This window comes from Lutjanus erythropterus, chromosome 10, assembly GCF_056507025.1.
Source record: "Lutjanus erythropterus isolate fLutEry1 chromosome 10, fLutEry1.hap2, whole genome shotgun sequence".
In the NCBI taxonomy this organism is placed as follows: Eukaryota; Metazoa; Chordata; class Actinopteri; order Lutjaniformes; family Lutjanidae; genus Lutjanus; species Lutjanus erythropterus.
The window spans coordinates 1035243-1054912 of NC_139326.1; the positions used below are offsets into that span (position 1 = coordinate 1035243).

The 19670-nt window shown below is 39.1% G+C and overlaps 1 protein-coding gene across 1 annotated transcript; it reads right to left on the bottom strand.

Annotated features, from left to right (window-relative positions):
• Positions 1-2183: 2183 nt before the first annotated feature.
• ak8 (adenylate kinase 8) lies at positions 2184-15652 on the bottom strand. The gene is made up of 14 exons (XM_084729399.1): positions 15299-15652; positions 15102-15186; positions 12697-12746; positions 11323-11439; positions 10730-10798; positions 5957-6038; positions 5746-5817; positions 4898-5098; positions 4350-4472; positions 3723-3812; positions 3388-3529; positions 2961-3041; positions 2732-2861; positions 2184-2541 (listed from the first exon to the last, which is right to left on the bottom strand). The coding sequence occupies exons 1-14, from the start codon at positions 15380-15382 to the stop codon at positions 2452-2454; spliced, it is 1416 nt and encodes a 471-aa protein (XP_084585525.1). The 5' UTR covers positions 15383-15652; the 3' UTR covers positions 2184-2451.
• Positions 15653-19670: the final 4018 nt, after the last annotated feature.

Genomic DNA, 19670 nt, shown 5'->3' on the forward strand with positions numbered 1-19670 from the left:
TTCTTATCAATTTTGGATCAATATAATCCAGCAACACAGACTCATAATACCGTTAACAATCGATCACCTTCTATCATGTGTGTGTGTGTGCAGATGATTGATTGCAGAGTGTTTTTTTGGTGGGACACAAATCTTCAAAATTAGTTGTGTGACCAAAAAGCGGATCAGTGTTTCCAGATAAAAATTGTATTTCTGTAATATCTTTTCCCCTCTTTGTACAACACAGTATCAACACGTCAAAAGTCTATCATCATTTTGTGACGCTGAGTTCAGGTCAACCTGCACGTGTTACATCCCACATGTTGCACAACTGATGCCTTCCAGTGCTGTGGGAAATTTGAAACTCACACTCAACAGCTCAGTGATTTTGTAAATCAATGAGGCTGAAACTTAAACCTCCTCAGATAAACTGGAGTTTTTGCGTTTTAGAAACCTGCAAAAATTCTATTTCAAAAGTTCTTGAGTAAAATCAAACAGAAAGTGCCGACAGCTGAAAGATTCAAGTTTATCAAAAAAAGAAAAAAGATTAAAAAAAAAAAGACAATTGGTCAGCAAAACTTTATTTAAAAACTTAAGAGTCTGAGATGGGCTCAAAACTGAAAAATCTATTAATGTGAGTTTTTTTTTTTTTGAAAAAAAAAAATTATGATGAAAAAATTATTTGCAGTGGTTGTCATTTTTTTAAAGTTTGAGAAACTCTGTTCTACAGTATCTAGTCCCTGTCTGAAAATGTTGGACATTAAAAAATAATAAAAGTGACTTCATGTTTGACATCTGTCATAAATGTTTCTGAATGATTTTAAAATATTTTCTGTTTTTTTTCAGATGTGTGAAAAGTCTGAAAACATTTGAACTCTGAGACGAGAACATGTTCTAAAGAGGAAGTCTGCCCGAGGCGACGTTTCCTCACACACACACACACACGCACACACACACACACACACACACACACACACACACACACACACAGATGAACAGGAGATGACTCTGTGTGTGTGTGTGTGTGTGTGTGTGAGGGTCAGACTGTGGCTGCAGGTTTCTGACTGTCAGATCTGATAAACTGAACACAGAGTTGAGCACTTCATTACCCATAAGCCCTCTGTGGTGAGGATGTATGTAACATGGAAACAAAGGCAGTGCTGCAAAGTAACCAAGTACATTTACTCAAGTACTTTATTGCACAGATCTGTTAAAGTCTTGATTCTGAGTCAGACTGTTGCCATGGTAACAGCTCTGATCATAGACGCTGGAGAAGAAATAAAATCATTGTTAAATCATTTTAAAATGAATATTACTGATTTTTGGTGCTTAATTTTGGCGTCCTGCATCTTTTCAGGGTTTATTTTACAATAATGACCCGCTCACTGTACATTATTATCTTATTAACTTTTTGATTAGTTAGTTAACTTTTTGGGTAAAGAAATAAAATAAATCTTACATTTGCTGAGCCAGATTCTAGACAAAGTCAATGATTAATGATTAATCAATTTAATTGCCAAATAAGGATTAAACAGATTAAACATGTAGTAGTGTAGAAGTGGCATTAATTGTGCTTCTGTGTCTTGACATTATTTTGTCTGGTGGATTCACTCACTGGATAAGAAAACTTAAATTAGTTTGTTGGCATTTTCAACTACTGGTGAAGGAAAATGCACAAAATTCGCAACCCAATAGGATTTAATTTGGCACGTGTCTGTAGAATTTTATCACAAAACATCATTTTGGTTGATAACATCATAACAACACCTGATTTAAGGTGATGAAGAGGTGAAATAATCATTTTGTGTTGTAACATTTTGATATGTTCAAATCTGATGTTGAGGACCTCAGAACAGACAAAGTCTCCACAGGCTGGGAACCAGTACTCAATATGACCCACATAGATTCATGACACCATCAGAGAGAAGACGTCATATTGGTTCCTTGTAGTAGCTTTCAGTACAGTTTGAGGTACTTGTACTTCTTTTCAATATTCCCTTTTTTCCCACCTCTGCTCCACTAAAAATCTTGAGCTTTTGCTTTACTTATCTGACAGTTTTTATCTGCAAAGCCACACATAAGTAAATAATATATAATAATAACATACGATATAACTACTGATACTTAAAAAAAAACCTAAATACTTGTTGTACTTCTGTATAAAAGTGTGTGAGGAATCAAACACACATTTGTGCTGCATCCTTTTTGTTTGAAACTGTCTCACAGAGTTATAAATATAAATGATCAATGTTAAAGTGGTGAAATGATAAATGACTCTTTCAAAGGAAAGGACTGAAAATATGATGAAACAAACATTTAATCTCTTTTCAGACAAACCAAGAACATGTTTTAAAAACTGATGAAGGAAAGTTTAAAGTTAAGTACTGCAGTTCCTCCTGCTCCTGTCTCCTACACCTGTGTCCAGATGTGTCCAGGTGTGTCCAGGTGTGTCCAGGTGTGTCCTCCTGTCTGTTAGTTAGCTGTCAGTTTGCTCTCCAAAGCCACAAACACTGAGTGAGGATCCTGATCAGCATCAATATGAACTGCATCTGGATACACACACTGTGCACACACACACACACACACACACACACACACACACACACACACACACACACACACAGTGAGGGTGATGTCAGCAAATGTCACTCAAACAGGAGGAAATAGTTAATTTGTTGGGGACTATTTTCAGCAGTGTGTGTGTGTGTGTGTGTGTGTGTGTGTGTGTGTGTGTGTGTGTGTGTGTGTGTACCTGCAGGGCTTCAGCATGTCTCCTGTACTGACTCAGTGTGTATCTCACAGCATCTGGGTTGTCCTCAGGTCTGGTCTGAAGTCTGTTCTGAACCTCAGAGCTCGGAGCCGGTCGAGTCACAGCATGGAACCTGCAGGAGGAAGTGACATCACAGGAGGAAATGTATGATGAGCGTGTAGCAGTGGAGCATTCTGGTGGTGCTGGACCTGGTCAAAATGGTTGCACTGACCGCTCCCCACTGACTGGGTCTGTAGCCCTGAGAGTGATTCTCTCCAGACAAACATCATCAGTCAACTCCAGGATGAAGACTCTGTGAGGAGACAGAGCACCGGTTATTACAGTGTTATTAAGACGTTATTCAGAGGTTATTAAGACGTTATTACATCATTATTAAGATGTTATTCAGAGGTTATTAAGACGTTATTACAACATTATTAAGACGTTATTCAGAGGTTATTACGACATCATTCAGAGGTTATTACGACATCATTCAGGGGTTATTAAGATGTTATTCAGAGGTTATTCAGAGGTTATTACGACGTTATTCAGACCAGACCAAACAAGTACGTTTAGTATGTAAATAAATAAGTATGTCTGTGAGTGAGTATGTGTGAGAGGGGTTACAGTGTAGGTAGTAGTAATAGTATGAGTAGTACTTGTTGGGTATGTACTGGGCCTCCTGCAGACTCTTGGCTTGTTGAAGGTCACGGGGGAAGCCGTGGAGGATCCAGCCTCTGCTGCTGCAGTCCAGTCGGCTCAGACGTTCCTCCACAACCCGCAGCACCAGGGAGTCTGGAACTAAACCAGGAGGTTCACCAATAATCAGTAATCGATCAGTTATAAGAAGCTTTTGGCAAATCAGAAAATGTCTGCTAGTGCAACCCAGCAGGGACTGAAAGCACTGGTAAACATCTGTACAGACCTGAGCATCAAGTGAGCTGATTGGTTGGTTAAACCGTGTGTGTGTGTGTGTGTGTGTGTGTGTGGTTACTTGGCCTCCCAGCATCCAGGTACGGTTGGATCTCTTTTCCCAGGGCTGAATCACCGGCTGCTACAGACCTCAGCAGCTGACCACAGCACACTGACAGATAGATATTTTTGTGTGAAATCCACAGTTTTGGTGTGACACTAGTCTGTAACCCTCACCTGCATTGTCTGCTAGCTTTATAATTGTCTCTTCCTTAGTCCCGCCCCTTTTCACTCTGTCCTCCACTGACTGTTGAGTGACCTTAGATCCTCAACCAACTTTATCTTTTTCTGTTTCCTGTAATTAAATCTACTCTGTGCTGAAGTTGTCTGTGTTAAAATGTAGAACACAGTTTGAAGATGGTTCAATGTTACTGGAGAACCTAGAAAAGACACATCTTTTAGTAAGTGAAAGTTAGCAAAACGCTGGGCAACTAGCTAACTTGTTTACATCAACTGTTAACTCCCTTGTTACATCTAACAGCTAATGTTAGCAAAAGGCTAGATGACTATCTAACTATTCTACATCAATTGTTAGCTAGCTCATCACATCTGATAGCTAATGTTTGTTTGTTTGTGTGTGTGTGTGTGTGTGTGTGTGTGTGTGTGTGTGTGTGTGTGTGTGTGTGTGTGTGTGTGTGTGTGTGTGTACCATCCACCATCTTGTATTTCCCTGACAGCATTCGGGCCTGGTGACTCTTTCCCGACCCCGGTGGACCCAACAGGATAATTCTGGGAGTCATGCGGCGATAACGTGTCTGAACGAAGGCCAGCGCTGACACACAAACATACACACACAGTGTGGGAACTTTCAAGTGAGAAGTGAAGTTGTGAACATAAATCAGGAGATCTTCATATTAGAGAAGTATAAAGAATAAACTAAAGGATCTCAAACTGAACCTTGAAGGACTCGTAAATATTAAACTACAGTATTCTGTATGTACGTGTAGTGATGTGTCATCATGAACTACTCCAACTACTAACACTTTGGTCAGATACTGTAACGTTTGTTTAAACAAATAAAAACTGAAAAATAAATGTTTGACACCAGTGGACTCATGTCTGTCCACGTAAATTAAGTCTCATGTAAAAATACATACATGACCAATGACTGATCATTTATGTGATTAGGGTGTGTGTGTGTGTGTGTGTGTGTGTGTGTGTGTGTGTGTGTGTGTGTGTGTGTGTGTGTGTGTGTACCTTGTTGGATGATGTCAGTGAGTGGCTGGTCAGCGTTGATGACCCTCAGGACGTGCTGATAACCTAAGGTCAGTCCTGTGACCTCACAGCGGTAACGATGAAGATCAGCCAATGGTTGCTTCTCTGACAGGCTCTGCGGCTTCACCAGACGCTGAGCGACGGCGGGGTCGTCCGGCCAGATGAAGGTCTCGTGGTACACATCTACAGACAGCAAGTGATGTCATGAGTAATCACCCTTTAGCAGGTACTGTGTGTCTCTTTGCGGACTCCTCTGATTGGACGGGTTGAACTGGACTCATTTACTGCACCAGTGTTGGACCAGTTACAATCCTGTTATTAGATTATAATTATTACAGCTCGTGTTGAGCCTCAGCTGCCTGTACTGGTGTTTTTTTGTCTTTGTTTTTGTTCCTTGTCTTTTTAGAGCTCTTGAGCTGCTAAAACACAATAGAACCAGTGTTAAGTTTGTCCATTCTGGGCTTTTGTAGAAACATAGCAGTTCAATATGGAGACCTCCATGAAGCGGAGCTGCTCCCTCTGTAAATATAAAGGGCTCATTCTAAGATGAATAACACAAAACGAAAACAATGATTCTTATTTTCAAATAACTGTACACTCATGAAAACATACTGACAAATATTATATTACTTTCTTGACATATTCTGACAATAAATTCTCCCCAAAACAAAAAAAGACATAACAAGACAAAAAAAAAAAAAGATCTAACAAAAAGAAAGACACACTGGACCTTTAACTTGACAGTTAAATGGGTCCAACAGTCTCTGATGTTAGAAGACAAAGCTTGTCTTGAACTACATGTAGAGAGAAACGTCTTCATGTGAACTCACTTCCTGTCAGCGGGTCCACCAGTTTCCCCTGAATCCTCTTCAACAGCACATCATGAGGAGCCTCCAACATCACTGCGCACACACACACACACACACACACACACACACACACACACACACACACACACACACACACACACATATAGATATATATAAATACATATATATGTAGTATATACATGAATTGTGGGTTGATATTTTGTTTTCTCACCAACGTGGTCAGGAAGGACTCCAGCCTCTGCGAGGCTCCGGGCCTGAAGACGAGTCTGAGGGAATCCCTCCAACACCCAGCCCTGTAACACACACACACACACACACACACACACACACACACACACACACAGAGCACACACACACACACACACACACACACACACACACACACACACACACACACACACACACACACACAGAGCTCACATAGCTGCCATTACACTGGTAGCTCAGTTAGCTGTGAAGCTGACTCTGCTCAGACTTGGAGTTTGTAGCATCAGGGTAATATTAGCATAAAAAGTTTGGCTGGGAGGAGCTTTTCAAGCCTGAGAGTCTGCTGACAGGAACGCTAATTAAATAATCAGACAGGCTAATGGCAGTGGGGGGTGGAGGGGAGAGAAAAGAGAGAGAGAAAAGATGATGTCTGTTCTTGCCAGGTAACATTTTTGTGATCCAGTAGCCAATAATGCCCTGACCAGCACCAGATAAAAATCAATGGTTAGCTTAAAACATTAGCTTCAGAACCACAATTCTGTACTGAATATGAAGTCCCTCAGCAACTGTTCACATCCCCTGAATTTGCATGTTTATTTTGATGACCTTTTGAGAGAACAGACTTCTTCAAACATCTTGGACTTTGTATTGAATGAATGAATGTTGATTTTATTTTAAAATGTGTGTTTGACTGTTTGAGTTCACTTTACTGTTCAATTCTTTTACGTCAGGTCATTAAAAGACGAATTTCACAGTTAACTATCATCATCATCATCATTATTATTATTATTAAGTTGAGGTAAGAGAGAATTTCAGACTGATGAATTTGAATAATGAGGCTGCATGTGTTATAAACTGCATTTTATTGTGTTAACAGTTTAAAAGCTGTTATAGTGAGACATAACTCAGTGTTCATGAACTTAAAGCTGCTCATTAAACTCCATTTCCTGACTGAACTCATTATTACATCTGTGTGTGTGTGTGTGCGTGTGTGTGTGTGTGAGGGTGACAGCAGCTGTCTGACAGTCACATCAAGTCTAAATAAAACCAGCATGTTTAATGCACAGAGCTGCTTCAGTCTCACTCTCACTGTTCTGCAGCATTAATCCCTCTGTGCTGCCTGCCAGGCTGAATAAAGACAACTGACAGCAGCACTGACAAACACACACACACACACACACTAACACACACACACACACACACACACACACTCACAGGCTGTGTGTGTGTGTGTGTGTGTGTGTGTGTGTGTGTGTGTGTGTGTGTGTGTGTGTGTGTGTTAGTGTGTGTGTGTGTGTGTGCAGGATGAAGTGCTGTCTGATTTTGTCTTCACTGGCTGTTAACAGATGATCAGACTGGGTGATCAGTTGTTGTGCTAAAGATATTGATTATCCTGTCAACAGTTTCCCAGCCATCTCGTCAGTATCACATCTATCAATACATCTATAGACATGCTAACATCGATACAAGCTTATCCAATGGGTGAACATCAATGCTGGCTTCTTCAGCAGGCTAACGTATTAGCTTCTCAAGTAGAGATGCACCAGTTCCAGTTTTCTTGGCTGATTCCAATTTCCCATTTTTAAGGGTCTGACCTGCCGATACCAATTTTGGCCAACTCTGATTTTTAGTCTTTCTAAGAACCATAATTGGCAGCATTCACAAATATTGTTGCAACTTTTCTTGTAAAAATATAAAATTGGATGTTCATAATAAAACACTAAGTATTAACAATTACAGCCAGACCTTATATTATGTTAACATTATGTACTAGAGGGAACATGATCTTGTGAGATCTCATGGAATCTTGTGGGATTTCGCGGGATGCAGTTTCATGTGATGTCATGTGGAAGCAGACGTAAACAAACGCGGTGCAGCTGATTGCTGTAGTAAATCTTTACTGTAGGAAAAACAGAATGAAAAGTTAAACAAGTCTGAATGAGAAAATGTTCGAGGAGACGCATCAACAGGTTGTTTATTCTTCAGCCAGAACAGGAAGTGAGATTTTAACTGTCTGCTGTTGGCTAACATTAGCATGAAGGACTAGAAAGTTTAGCGCTGTTCTGCGACATCGTTGGCTGCTCAGCTGTTGCATCTCCTTGTAGACTGTCTGTCTTCTCTTTATCCTGTTCTTGAAATGACTGACACTGACTTCATGCAGGCGTGTCTGAGTGTGTGTGGCTGTGATCAGTGCTTTTGTGGGTGTTATGTTAGGTCGGTGTGTGCGACATGAATGACGTGACCATAGTGCAGAACATGTGTGTGAATATGACAGGCACAGAATTGGATATATGATGCTGATCGGCCGGTCACCGATCAGGGCCGGTCATGCTGAAAACCATCTGGTTCTCTGACCAGTCAAGCGGTGCATCTCTATTCTCGAGATTAACGCTCGCTTCTCCAACAGGCTAACATCAGGTAGCTTCTCCAATCAGCTAGCATCAATGTTGACTCTAAAACAGACTAACATCAAAGTTAGTGTCTCCAACAGGCCAATATCAACATTAGCTTCTCTAACATCACCTGTACTATTGAAGAACCAGTATGTTTTAGCTAGAAACAATCTTTTGCAACTCAATCATCGCCATGACAACTGAATCAGAGAGGAAGACCCGCGGATGTGGCTGGAAACTTTGGAAACAAAGTAAGTGGAGCTGGTTTTGAGAATCTTTTGTCTCACAGTCGTGATGATGAAGATAACTGAGATGATAAATTAAACTGTCAGACAGACAGGTAGAGAGAGAGAGAGACAGGTCAAGTATTTAATGTGACAGGAGGAGGCGGGGTCCTGATGGGAGCTGTCAATCACCCTCCTCTCCTCCATTTACACTGACAGACAGAAGATAAACACATCTCTCTCTCTCTGTCACACACACACACACACACACACACACACACACACACACACACACACAAAGTTACAGAGTCCCTGGTGTGTGTGTGTGATGAGTTTAGCCTGCGGCCAAAAACAGCCATTAGCAGATGAAAGTAGCTGCTGATCTCCCACACACACACACACACACACACACACACACACACACACACACACACACTAAACACTGATGCTAAATGCTAAACGTTGAAGCTAAATGCTGGAAGCTGAAAAAAGCAGCTGTTTGTAGAGTTTAGAGAAAAAAACTAAATCTGAACGCTGAGTTACTGCTGATCACACACACTGAACACACACTGTAACACACTGAATACACACTATAACACACTGAACACACACTATAACACACTGAACACACTGAACACACACTATAACACACTGAACACACTGAACACACACTATAACACACTGAACACACACTATAAATGAGGGATGATGTACAGTGAGTAGGTTTTTGACGTGAAATAAATCCTGAGCATCTAATTTTCAAGGACGCCCCTTGATGGAGGCTGTCCTTTCAATAAATTCAAATTCAAATATAAAACCGGAACCTCTGTAATGACCAATAAAACCTGCTCAAGGCACACCAGAAACATCTGAATGAACTCCTCACTGACCACTAGAACATCTTAAAGGACCTCTAGAACCTTTTTTAGGTTCTTATGTTGCTACACTCAGGTTGTCTTTAGTTGTCTGTGTATTTTTATTGTCTAACAGGAGCAGTCAGTGTGCAGGTTTTTGAACGGAGGGCAGACGATCAATGAGGCAGATTAGTGCAGTTGTGAGCTTCAGTTTGTGCTGCTGTTGTCATCGTTGTTGTTGTTGCTGTGTGAGTGTTGCTGACAGCGGCTTCGCTCTCTTTAATTCTCTTAACGTGATCAGAGAGACGCTCTCGGTGTCCTGATGAACGCTGACAGCCAACAGGACGTGATGCTAATGAGGAGCAGCAGAGAGGACGAGCCCGAGTGAAAACAACACGCGTGATGTGACAGCAGCGCCGCCTTTGATCAGCCAATCTCTGGGGAAACATGCCAAACACGCTGCTCGGCCTGCTGGGAATCGTAGTACGACACAATGACGACCAGAGCGCTAATTATTATCATCACAGCAGCACATCAGAGACGGAGACAATCAGAGAGACAGACAGACAGGTGATCAGCTGATCTTATTGGGTGTAGCTCAGTCCAGTCTGACAAACAGACCTGAAGGTTCATCACAGAGACGTTACATCACGTAAACAGGAGTCGTACGTTAACATCTCAATATCAGTTTAAGTGTACACTGTTAGAACATTTACACCACTTCACCTTTCTGTCAGACAGACTTTTCTGACAGGAAACCACCTCTATATAAGACAAATATCACTCTGGACAAACAAACCAAACTCAACTGACAGTTTTATCTCAGAGAACACAGGAGCTGTTGATCTGCTGCTGCCTCCATCTGTTAGTGTGTTTGTGTTACTGACGATCCCTTTAAAACACTGAAGTCACACAGTAACGCAGATCGAGTTTGTTTCCAACTTGTTTGACTTGTTTATAAAATTGTCAGGCCAGATGTTAATGAAACATCTGGCCTCCTCCGGTCCTCATGTTCTCATCCAGAACAGACTGAAATCACCTCTTTTCACCAGGACCAAGTCCATCTTTTTGGTTCAAACTAACGATTAACTAACTAAACTTAATCTAACAATGAATCAATGATCAACTAATTGGCCATTAAGAATTTGATCATTCATGTAAAATTTAATTGATCTTCTATCAAATAAACATGTAGCTCTTTATATGTCCAGACCGTGGTGTAATTTTGGTCCAGATCAAACTGAAAAGTCTGGAAGTTTGGGCCAGACGAGGTCCCACAGACTGATGTCGGTGTGAACAGTCCTACCCTGTTGAAACAGTCGGTCTCCTTCAGTCTCTGTTTGATCCGTTCAACCAGCACCTCAGCAGAAGGCACCTGAACACACACACACACACACACACACACACACACACACACACACACACACACACACACAGATTACAGATCAGCTGACCAACACTGGACCAAACAGTTCTAAAAGAAAGGGAACACTTCCCTCAGCATCATGTCTTCAAGAGTCACAGCAGGAAATGATTTTGGTTGATGTGTGTGCGGAGCCTCGGCGTCTCGCTCTGCTTCCTGACATACAGGAAATGAACCTGACATTTAAGGTAGAGTCAGTAGGATTTGGTCAAGCTGTTCCTAAACGCACCAGGATGTCAAATACAGACGTTTAGTGTTGGTCAAATGTCCTGAGCAGCACAATAATGAGAAGAAAGAAGTAGATCCAGTCAGAGAGCTGCAGAGTCTCTGCAGAAACACACACATCATCATCATCAGACTGATGATGTTCACATGAATATTTACATTATTTTCTTTAGAGAATTGTTGCAGACTACACCTTTAATGAGCTGCTCCAAACACACAAACAGCCACAGCCTCTGTGTGTGTGTGTGTACCTGCTGTGTGTGTGTGTATTGGCGTGCATGTGCGCTCATCTCTGATGGGTCCTGCAGTAAACTGTCAGCGGACACACAGACATGGACAGCTGTCAGCTCAGCGCTCAGTCTTTTGGCCTGAAGGACGACAAAAACAACCACAGAAGAAGAAGATGTGAAGACATGAACTGTGACCCTCAGTGGTTCAGTGGACTGTAACTTTATCAGGGGATGTTCAGCTTTTAAAGAGAAGAATTCAAGTTTTCAAACAGGATGTTACATCATATCACATACAGTCACTTTATTTATTTTAACCAGCTGTTCATGTTTAAATCATGATTATTTAACGCTCGAGTCGGGGAGAAACAGAGGCGTTATATTGAACTATGAATGCTAATTATTGGAATATTTTTGTTTGTTTTATTTCTTGTAGAGGTTATTATATGTAAATAGAAATGCAGTTTTGTTGTTTGAACATGGGGTGGAGCACGAGGTCAGAAACACAGGTAAGATAAGGTGAAGGTGGTGAGCAGCAGGTGTGTGAACAGGGCAAGCAAACAGTTTTTTGTGTGGCAGCATGGAAGTTTTTGGACAGTGTGTTGGAACTGAAACTGTTGGATACTTGCCTGTGATGGACACTAAACCTCTTTAATGGAAACCTGTCAGAGAAGAATAATCAACATATAATAGTTTACCTGTGTGAAGGTGAGCACAGGTGAAAATAAATGGGTCACCGCACCCAAAGATATCGGACACTGGTTTACTGTTGTTGCTAAGAACACACGTCCAAACACGTCCCCGTCCATCCCTCAGTGGCTTTAAATGTAGCGTTCATTTTTTTTATTGACAGATTCTACAATTATGATGATGGGACTGAAAGGATTTTTGGTTTCCATGAATGACTGTGTCGATGAAACAGCAAATTATGTTGAAAATCAAACATTTTTCAAGGAGTTCATTTGAATTCAAGAATAATCCCAAACTTGAAAACATTCCAACTTTCAAAACTACAGTATTGTATTTAAGTACTTACTTTAAAATGCAGTGGAGTGGAAGTAGAAAGGAGCATGAAAAGAAATCTTTAGAGGCACATATTGTACTTTTCACTCCACAGATGACATTTTTGTTCCATCCTCGGTCTGGAGGATGAAGTTTTCCTTCATGGTTTGAGATTTCAGACACAGACGTGTGCGTCTGCTTTCACTTCTGTCTCCACTAAATTATCTCATGTCTCATTTTCACAGTTTGACCTCTGACACCTGAGTCTGTGCAGCGGTGAGCACTGCTCCCACAAGTGTTTCATTGGTTCCTCTGATCCGAGGTCAGCCTCTTCTTCATTGGTGCCGTTTACACTGAGAAACATGATGTTAAAGTTAGCTGACTGATGAGACTCACCACTGTGTGTTTCCCAACACCAGGAGGACCGAGCAGCAGGACCTTGGGAACTGACAGACAGACAGACAGACAGACAGATGGACAGACAGGCAGGCAGACAGATAGACCATATTGCCATTTCAGTAAATTTTTTTGATTAATTGTTCAGCCATTTAACTTCCTGTTTATATGATACAAGACATAAGCTGCTCACAGACAGACACCATAAAGTCAGAGTGGGAAAAAAACATACGATCTAAAATCAGACACTGATAAAAAATACATGTAATATATTCACAAGTCTCTGCTGCAGCCAATTTACTTCACAGCTGCTTTCTTTGTTCCAAAATACAAGTTTATTGATCGATCATCTCTTCTTTGTGCAGATAAAAGCAGTTTGAATAATCCTGTGGGGAAACGTCACCAAATGAAACTAAACTAAAACTACAGATAAAACTAAATGTTTGGTGTTCAGATGCATCAGGTCCAACTGGGACACACACAGAACATCAAATGGAAATGATCTAAATCTGTTACACAATGGGATTTGATATATCATATTGTTAACTTTGGTTTGAGGTTTGAAGAAATGTATATAAAACAAATATAGACGCTATAATTCAACTTCAGAAAAGAGAAAAATAAATGAAGCTGATTATCATGAATCTACTAACCTGCACCTTCAAGATATTATTTATTTAAAATATGAGTTTGGAATACAAACCTTCCTGTTTGGATTCTTCTGTGGTACTATTAGTTTTCTACAGTAAGAAAAGGACACGATCATTTAAGAAGGTTGTGCATCTTTGAGAGTCGTAAAGTGAGAATCCCTGTAAAACACAGACGTGTTTCAGAGTTCAAATCTGACGAGCTGAAAGTGTGCAGCTCTCTGCTGAGCTTCAAAAAAGCCTTGAATTGGAAAATAATTCAGGATTATACTGTAAAATAATGAAGGATTATAATTTAAAGGAAATGTTTTTTTTCCCTCTTTCTCTCTTTTGCATTGTTTTTTGTATTATCGTTATTCTGGATCATCTCATCTTCATGGATTGTACAGGATAAACAAAAAAGGCTTCTGGCTTCAGTCTGTTCTTTTTTCAGTTGCTGGCTGTGGATCTTACTGTGTGAAAAAATTAATTTTAACCAAAATAAATTCTGCGTTCATTCAAACTAAAACAGGCACAACAGCACTGCCCTCTAGAGGAAACAGGCAGGAACTTCTCAGAGTGTAGAACTGAGAAAAGTTTCCTTGTTATGTCAGTTTTATATCTTTATATCAGCTTATTGTTTCTACATATTAATCCTGACCTCTGATTTGACCTTTGACCTTATTTGGAAGTTCCTGTATTTTTACCAAAAATTATTGAGTCATACCAAAGCAAAAAGAAACGTCCATTTAATCTGATCACTTTAGCTTGAAAAAGCAGAATAATAACAAATATGATTAAATCCTCAGTCTGATAATGATGTGAAATCAAATTACACATTTTACTGATATTATTTACATTATTGTTATTATCATTATTTAATTACAACATTCATTCTTATATTATGATAAGGTGATGTTCCAACTGACTTTTAAATTTAATTATTTCAGTGGTTTTGGGATGTTTTGAGCATTTGAAGCTGCTGATATTTATATTCTGATAAAATATCATTTTAAATACAAAAGGCAATATGCAACAGAAAAGCGTGAGCTCCACCTGTTTTCACCACGTTTGGATCTATTTTTCAACTAGTGATCAATCTGGTAATAATTTCTCCACTAATCAATCAGTTGCTTGGTTCATAAAATGTCTGAAAATGTTGATCAAAGTTCAAGATGATGTTCTCAAATATTAAATATCATCAGACCTTTTCTAATAAAACATGACACTGATTAATTAATTGTAATGCAATTTTACACCTGGGAGTCTGAGGTGAGTCTGACAGTTCTGACTCGGTGCTCTTTAATATTTTTCCATGTCTTTTTTTGCTTCATTTATTTATCTTTTATATGCAGGAAGAGTTTTTCTCACATGCTTTCTGACACTGCTGGTTTAAATGGAAAATTCTGGCAGCTTTTTTTCCAAAATAAAAAAACTTTTGAAACAAATATAAATTAATTTAATCTGAATTTTGGACACATGCACACATAACAGGGCAGATTCAAGGGGCACATGGGACATAAATATAGACATATATATAGTACAGAACTTATTTTGGTGCTAAAGAAATAATAAAATTAACTGTATGAGTGTTATTACATGTCATAGTCTAATGAACACCTCTATTAAACTGAACTCAGGTCAGACAGGTCCTGGAGTCACAGCTCCATCTAGTGGCTGCACAAATATGTCATTCATCACTTTTTCATTTGGTGTTTATTGGTTATTATGGGATGTAAAACACAAGTTTGTGCTCTGAGTTGCATTCAGGTGACTTACTGTCTATTTTGTCCCTCTTCAGCAGAGCGATCATGTAACTGATCGGATCTTCAGGCTGATTGATCACCAGACTGGTCAGCATGCTCTGAAACACACACACACACACACACACACACACACACACACACACACACACAATCTTTGATGTGTATCTGCGTGTTTGAACTGTGTAAATATGCAAAATGCTTCTTTATTACCTTCATCAGGTTGAAGATGTCGTGTTCTTCAGCGTAGGTGACCATCTGAGGAGGAACCCTCACAGGATTCTCAGTGTCATCCATCAGGACAAAGACGATGAAGACGATGAAGAGCACAAACAATGAGGATGTTTAGTTTCCCTGAGGACCACAAATGCATCCCATTCAGAAAATTCAGCAGCAGCTACAAGCCAGTATTAGCTATGTTCACGTTAAAGTTTTTAGAAGCTAATGTTTTTATTTTTGGAGTTTTAGTACTGTGAAACAGACATTAAATATAAAAATGACACATTTAGAGATAAATCTATCTCTTAGGATATTTATTTTCCCTGTGGACCATGAAAGCATCATATTTTGAAGATCCAACAGCAGCAGCGGAGAGAAAACAGACTGAAGTCTGAGGGAAACCTTCAGGTTCTCTGATGTTTCCTGAAAGATCCTGAAACTGGTCTGAGATCAGTCTGTTCTGGTCTCAGCTATTTTTCAAATGACATGATGCGTAATTAATGAATTAGGAATCAAAGATTAAGTTAATTGGCAATGTTTTTGATAATCAACTATATTAATAAAAAATGCAATTAATTTGATGTTTTTTTAATTCTTACATCATTATTCTTATTTTCATTGGAAAACATGTTAAAGGTCTGATTTTTGCGGCGATCTGTACCAAACGATGTAGAACTGCGATGATTTGTTGATTTATTGATTAGCTGTCATCTACTGAATTAGTTACTTGATCATCATTTTCATAAACGATTAATCAGTTTGGATGTTTTTTTTTTTTCTTAAATAAAACTGTCCATATTTTCTCATTTCAGCTTCTTAAATTTGAATATTTTCTGGTTTCTTTATTCCTCTCTGACAGAAAACTGATTATTTTTGAGATTTGGACAAAACAAGACATTTGAAGACGTCATCTTGGACTCTGAGAGACATTTTCCGACACTTTACAACAACTAATCGATTAGTGTAAAAAGTCAGAGCCAGACTGATCACGAGTTGAAAAGTAAATATAAAGATACTGATCGACACAATAAGATTCAGCCACAGAAACATGATGAAAGTCAAACCAGCGGCTCGTCTGATGGAGTGAAACATGTCAGACGGTACAGAAACAGTTAACTAACTAACGTTACTTTGCTTCTTACTTTTATAAAGTTACTTTCCGTGTTTCTGTTGATTTCTGAATTAAACTAAACACAAACACGCGTTACATGTTAAAATATCGTTTCTAAGACCAGAAACTCTTCGTGTTAAATGAAAGTAAAAACCTCACCTGCAGTAGTTTAACGAGTCGGTTGCCAAGAAGGGTGTGTTTGTTGCTAAGGAAAACGTCATCAGCACGCGTCCGCAAACTGGACTGGAAGAGGTCGCGCGGACGTTTTCAGTATTAAAATAGAGAGCAAAAACATGTTGTTTGTTTATCGTCAAGAACCACAAATACGAAAAGGTTTTGATAATAATAAAATGTTATAATTATATGTTACGTTATAATTGTCTTTTCTGTAGTATTATATTTAAATTATTATTGTTATTTAATATGTTTCATCTACAATAATAATAATAATAATAATAATAATAATAATAGTAATAATAATAATAATACAATTTAAGATTTGGTTCTGTTCTGCTGTATATTGATATGCTCAGTTGGGACAATAACCATTAATCAATGATCAATTAAACGGTTAAGAATTTGATCGATCACATAAAATTTAATTGATCTACGATCAGCTCTTTATGTTTCATAGGCTACACTCTTAGAAACAAGGCTTCCAAAAAGGTAGAACGCTTGTTGGGTTTAATGTAGAACTCAGAAACTAGAACTTAGAAAGTAAAAGTTCTAACAGGAACCAAAGTGGTTCTCCTATGGGGACAAGCTGAAAAACCCTATATGGTTCTAGTTAGCAGCTTTATTTCTAAGGGTGTATGTAACACTGTCAGAGAATGTGGAACATGTTCCTGTGGAAATAAAACTTTGATTGAGGGGTTGTTTGGTAAAAACAACATTTTAAAGATTTAAGGTCTGATTAACTGATTAATTGATTGTTAATTTTACCAATGATCGACTAAGGAGAGCGCTGACAGTTTCCGACCCTAATTCTCAGTAGTTTTTCAGCCATAGAGGTAGAGGGAGGGTTAGATGGTTTAGGGAGGATTCTCAATATGAAAATGTCATGAGAAATGTCTGATAACGTTCATGTGTTGACAAAATGTTGGGCATAAAAATATCAAAAAATAAAAGAAAGACTGCGGTCTCTTGTCGAGGTTCTGATGACGTGACGGTTCTTGATTCTGGTTAAAACCAGAGAAGGATCGGGGTTGAACCTGCAGCTCTGGTCAGACACAAACTTGAGACAGACCTGCAGAGGTTTCACACGTCTTTATTTCTAGTGTTCACAGTTTCATATTCGTCTCTTCAGGTTTGTGACACTCAGGTACAGGTGGTTCAGATGTTTCCTGACAGAAGAAAACTGAGCAATGAGTTCATGTCCAACAGCAAGAAAGAAAAAACACCCAGATGATCAACAGAGGTCGATAGATTCAGGTTCAATCAGCTGGATTCAGTCCTGCTGAGGACAACAGGACATCTTTGGTCCGTAAACTGAAACCAAACCTCATCAGGTTTTGGTTTAAAGGTTCAGTCTGATATTTTTGGAAATTATTCTTTTTCTTTTTGAGAGTGAGGAGCTCAGTCAAATATGAATACTGTTAGCCTGTTAGCTTAGCAAAAAGACTGACAGCAGCACTTTGAAATTGTTGACCGATTCTGCAAAGCCAGGCCGAACTCGTCCTCGACTCGTCTCTGTAGTGAACATACAGAAATCAAACTCCTGAGCTATGAACCTGAGGAGACATTTTTATCTCATATCAGTTTACATGCAGCTAATCATCCAATCAGAACAAATAATTAAGGCTAAAGACTGCAGCTGTCACCACAGACCGATTTATTTTCAACAAAGCTAGCACTCTGCTGAGGCTCCATGTCAGAAGATAACAGGAGAAAAACACCTCATAATCCCACCATTAAGGCTCTTATATGAACACAGTGAACTTGGTGTCAACAACTCATCTGAAAAATCACTCAGAATTCCATGAAGTACACGAGGAAGAAAATTTGTGGGAGCTGAAAGGCTGAACGTTGGGTTTAAACTTCAGAAATTGCTCCACTAGAGGGGAGACGTCTGATGGCTGATGCAGGTCATTTGAAACATAGAGGATCGAGAACAGAACCCTGAGGAACCCCACAGCTCTGACCTCTGAGCCTGCTGGGTGTGGGAGTTAGCAGCTGTTTGCTAACATGTTGGCCACACTAGGCTTACTTCATAAGATGATATTATGTCAGACATGGTGTTGTTGTGCAGCTTGTTCTGCTGCCCCTAGTGGACAAAAAAAATAATAATTAGCAATAATTATAACAGTCGAATCAATTAGATTCCTGAGGAAGGCATACTGCACAAGTCAGATATGAGTTAGTGTTTGGACGCTGGTGTGCTTGAAAGATAAGCGACAGCTGCTGAAGAAGAGAGAAAAAAAAAAGATTTTTGGGCAACAGTAAGGCAGTTTCACATTACAGCTAACGCTGTATGATTAGCACAGCTGCTGTTAGCTTCTTTGTAAATTCATTAACACTAAAAAACTGAGATTTCCCTCCATTTTCTTCCCTTATTTTTGGCTTTAATAAGTCGTTTCCTGAACTCCGAGTCTCTCCACACACAAAACCAACCATCAATCGATCTTTTAAAATCAGGACCTTCAGTCACAGCAGAGAAGAAAAAAAAAATAACGCAGTTATGTTCATTCATAATATATTCACATGCAAAACTTGTTTTCAGAGGTAAAATCTATTTTGATTACTCTCCCAAAAATGCATCTTGCTTGCTAGCTAACAAGCTAATGTAAGCTGTGTTAATGCTAAAGTAGCCAGAAGCTAATGTTTTTATCTTTGGTGTCTTTGTAATGTGGAACCGATATTAAATATTAAACTCTTCAAAAGAAGAAAACATTTAGAGATAAATCTAAATCTGAGCTTATTTATGGAGTAAATTAAATGTATTCATGACATGAATTATCTGTTTGTTTGTTGCTTTTAGCTGCTCTGACATGGTAATTTGTTTTTCAGTTCAGTTTGTACTGATGTTATTTAGTTTAACATCTTATTGTTTAATATTATTCATAGTGTTGATTCACATGTTGGAAACAAGAGTTGTTGCTTCAGCTTTTATTGTGTTTTGTATATTCATTGCCACATCAAATCAAATATTAGCTAACATGCAGGCCAGCAGTACAGGTACTTAGTAGTTCACTCAAGTCCACTGATATTAAACTTGTAATGTTAGCAATTTTTGTCAAACTAGCTAACAATAAATTG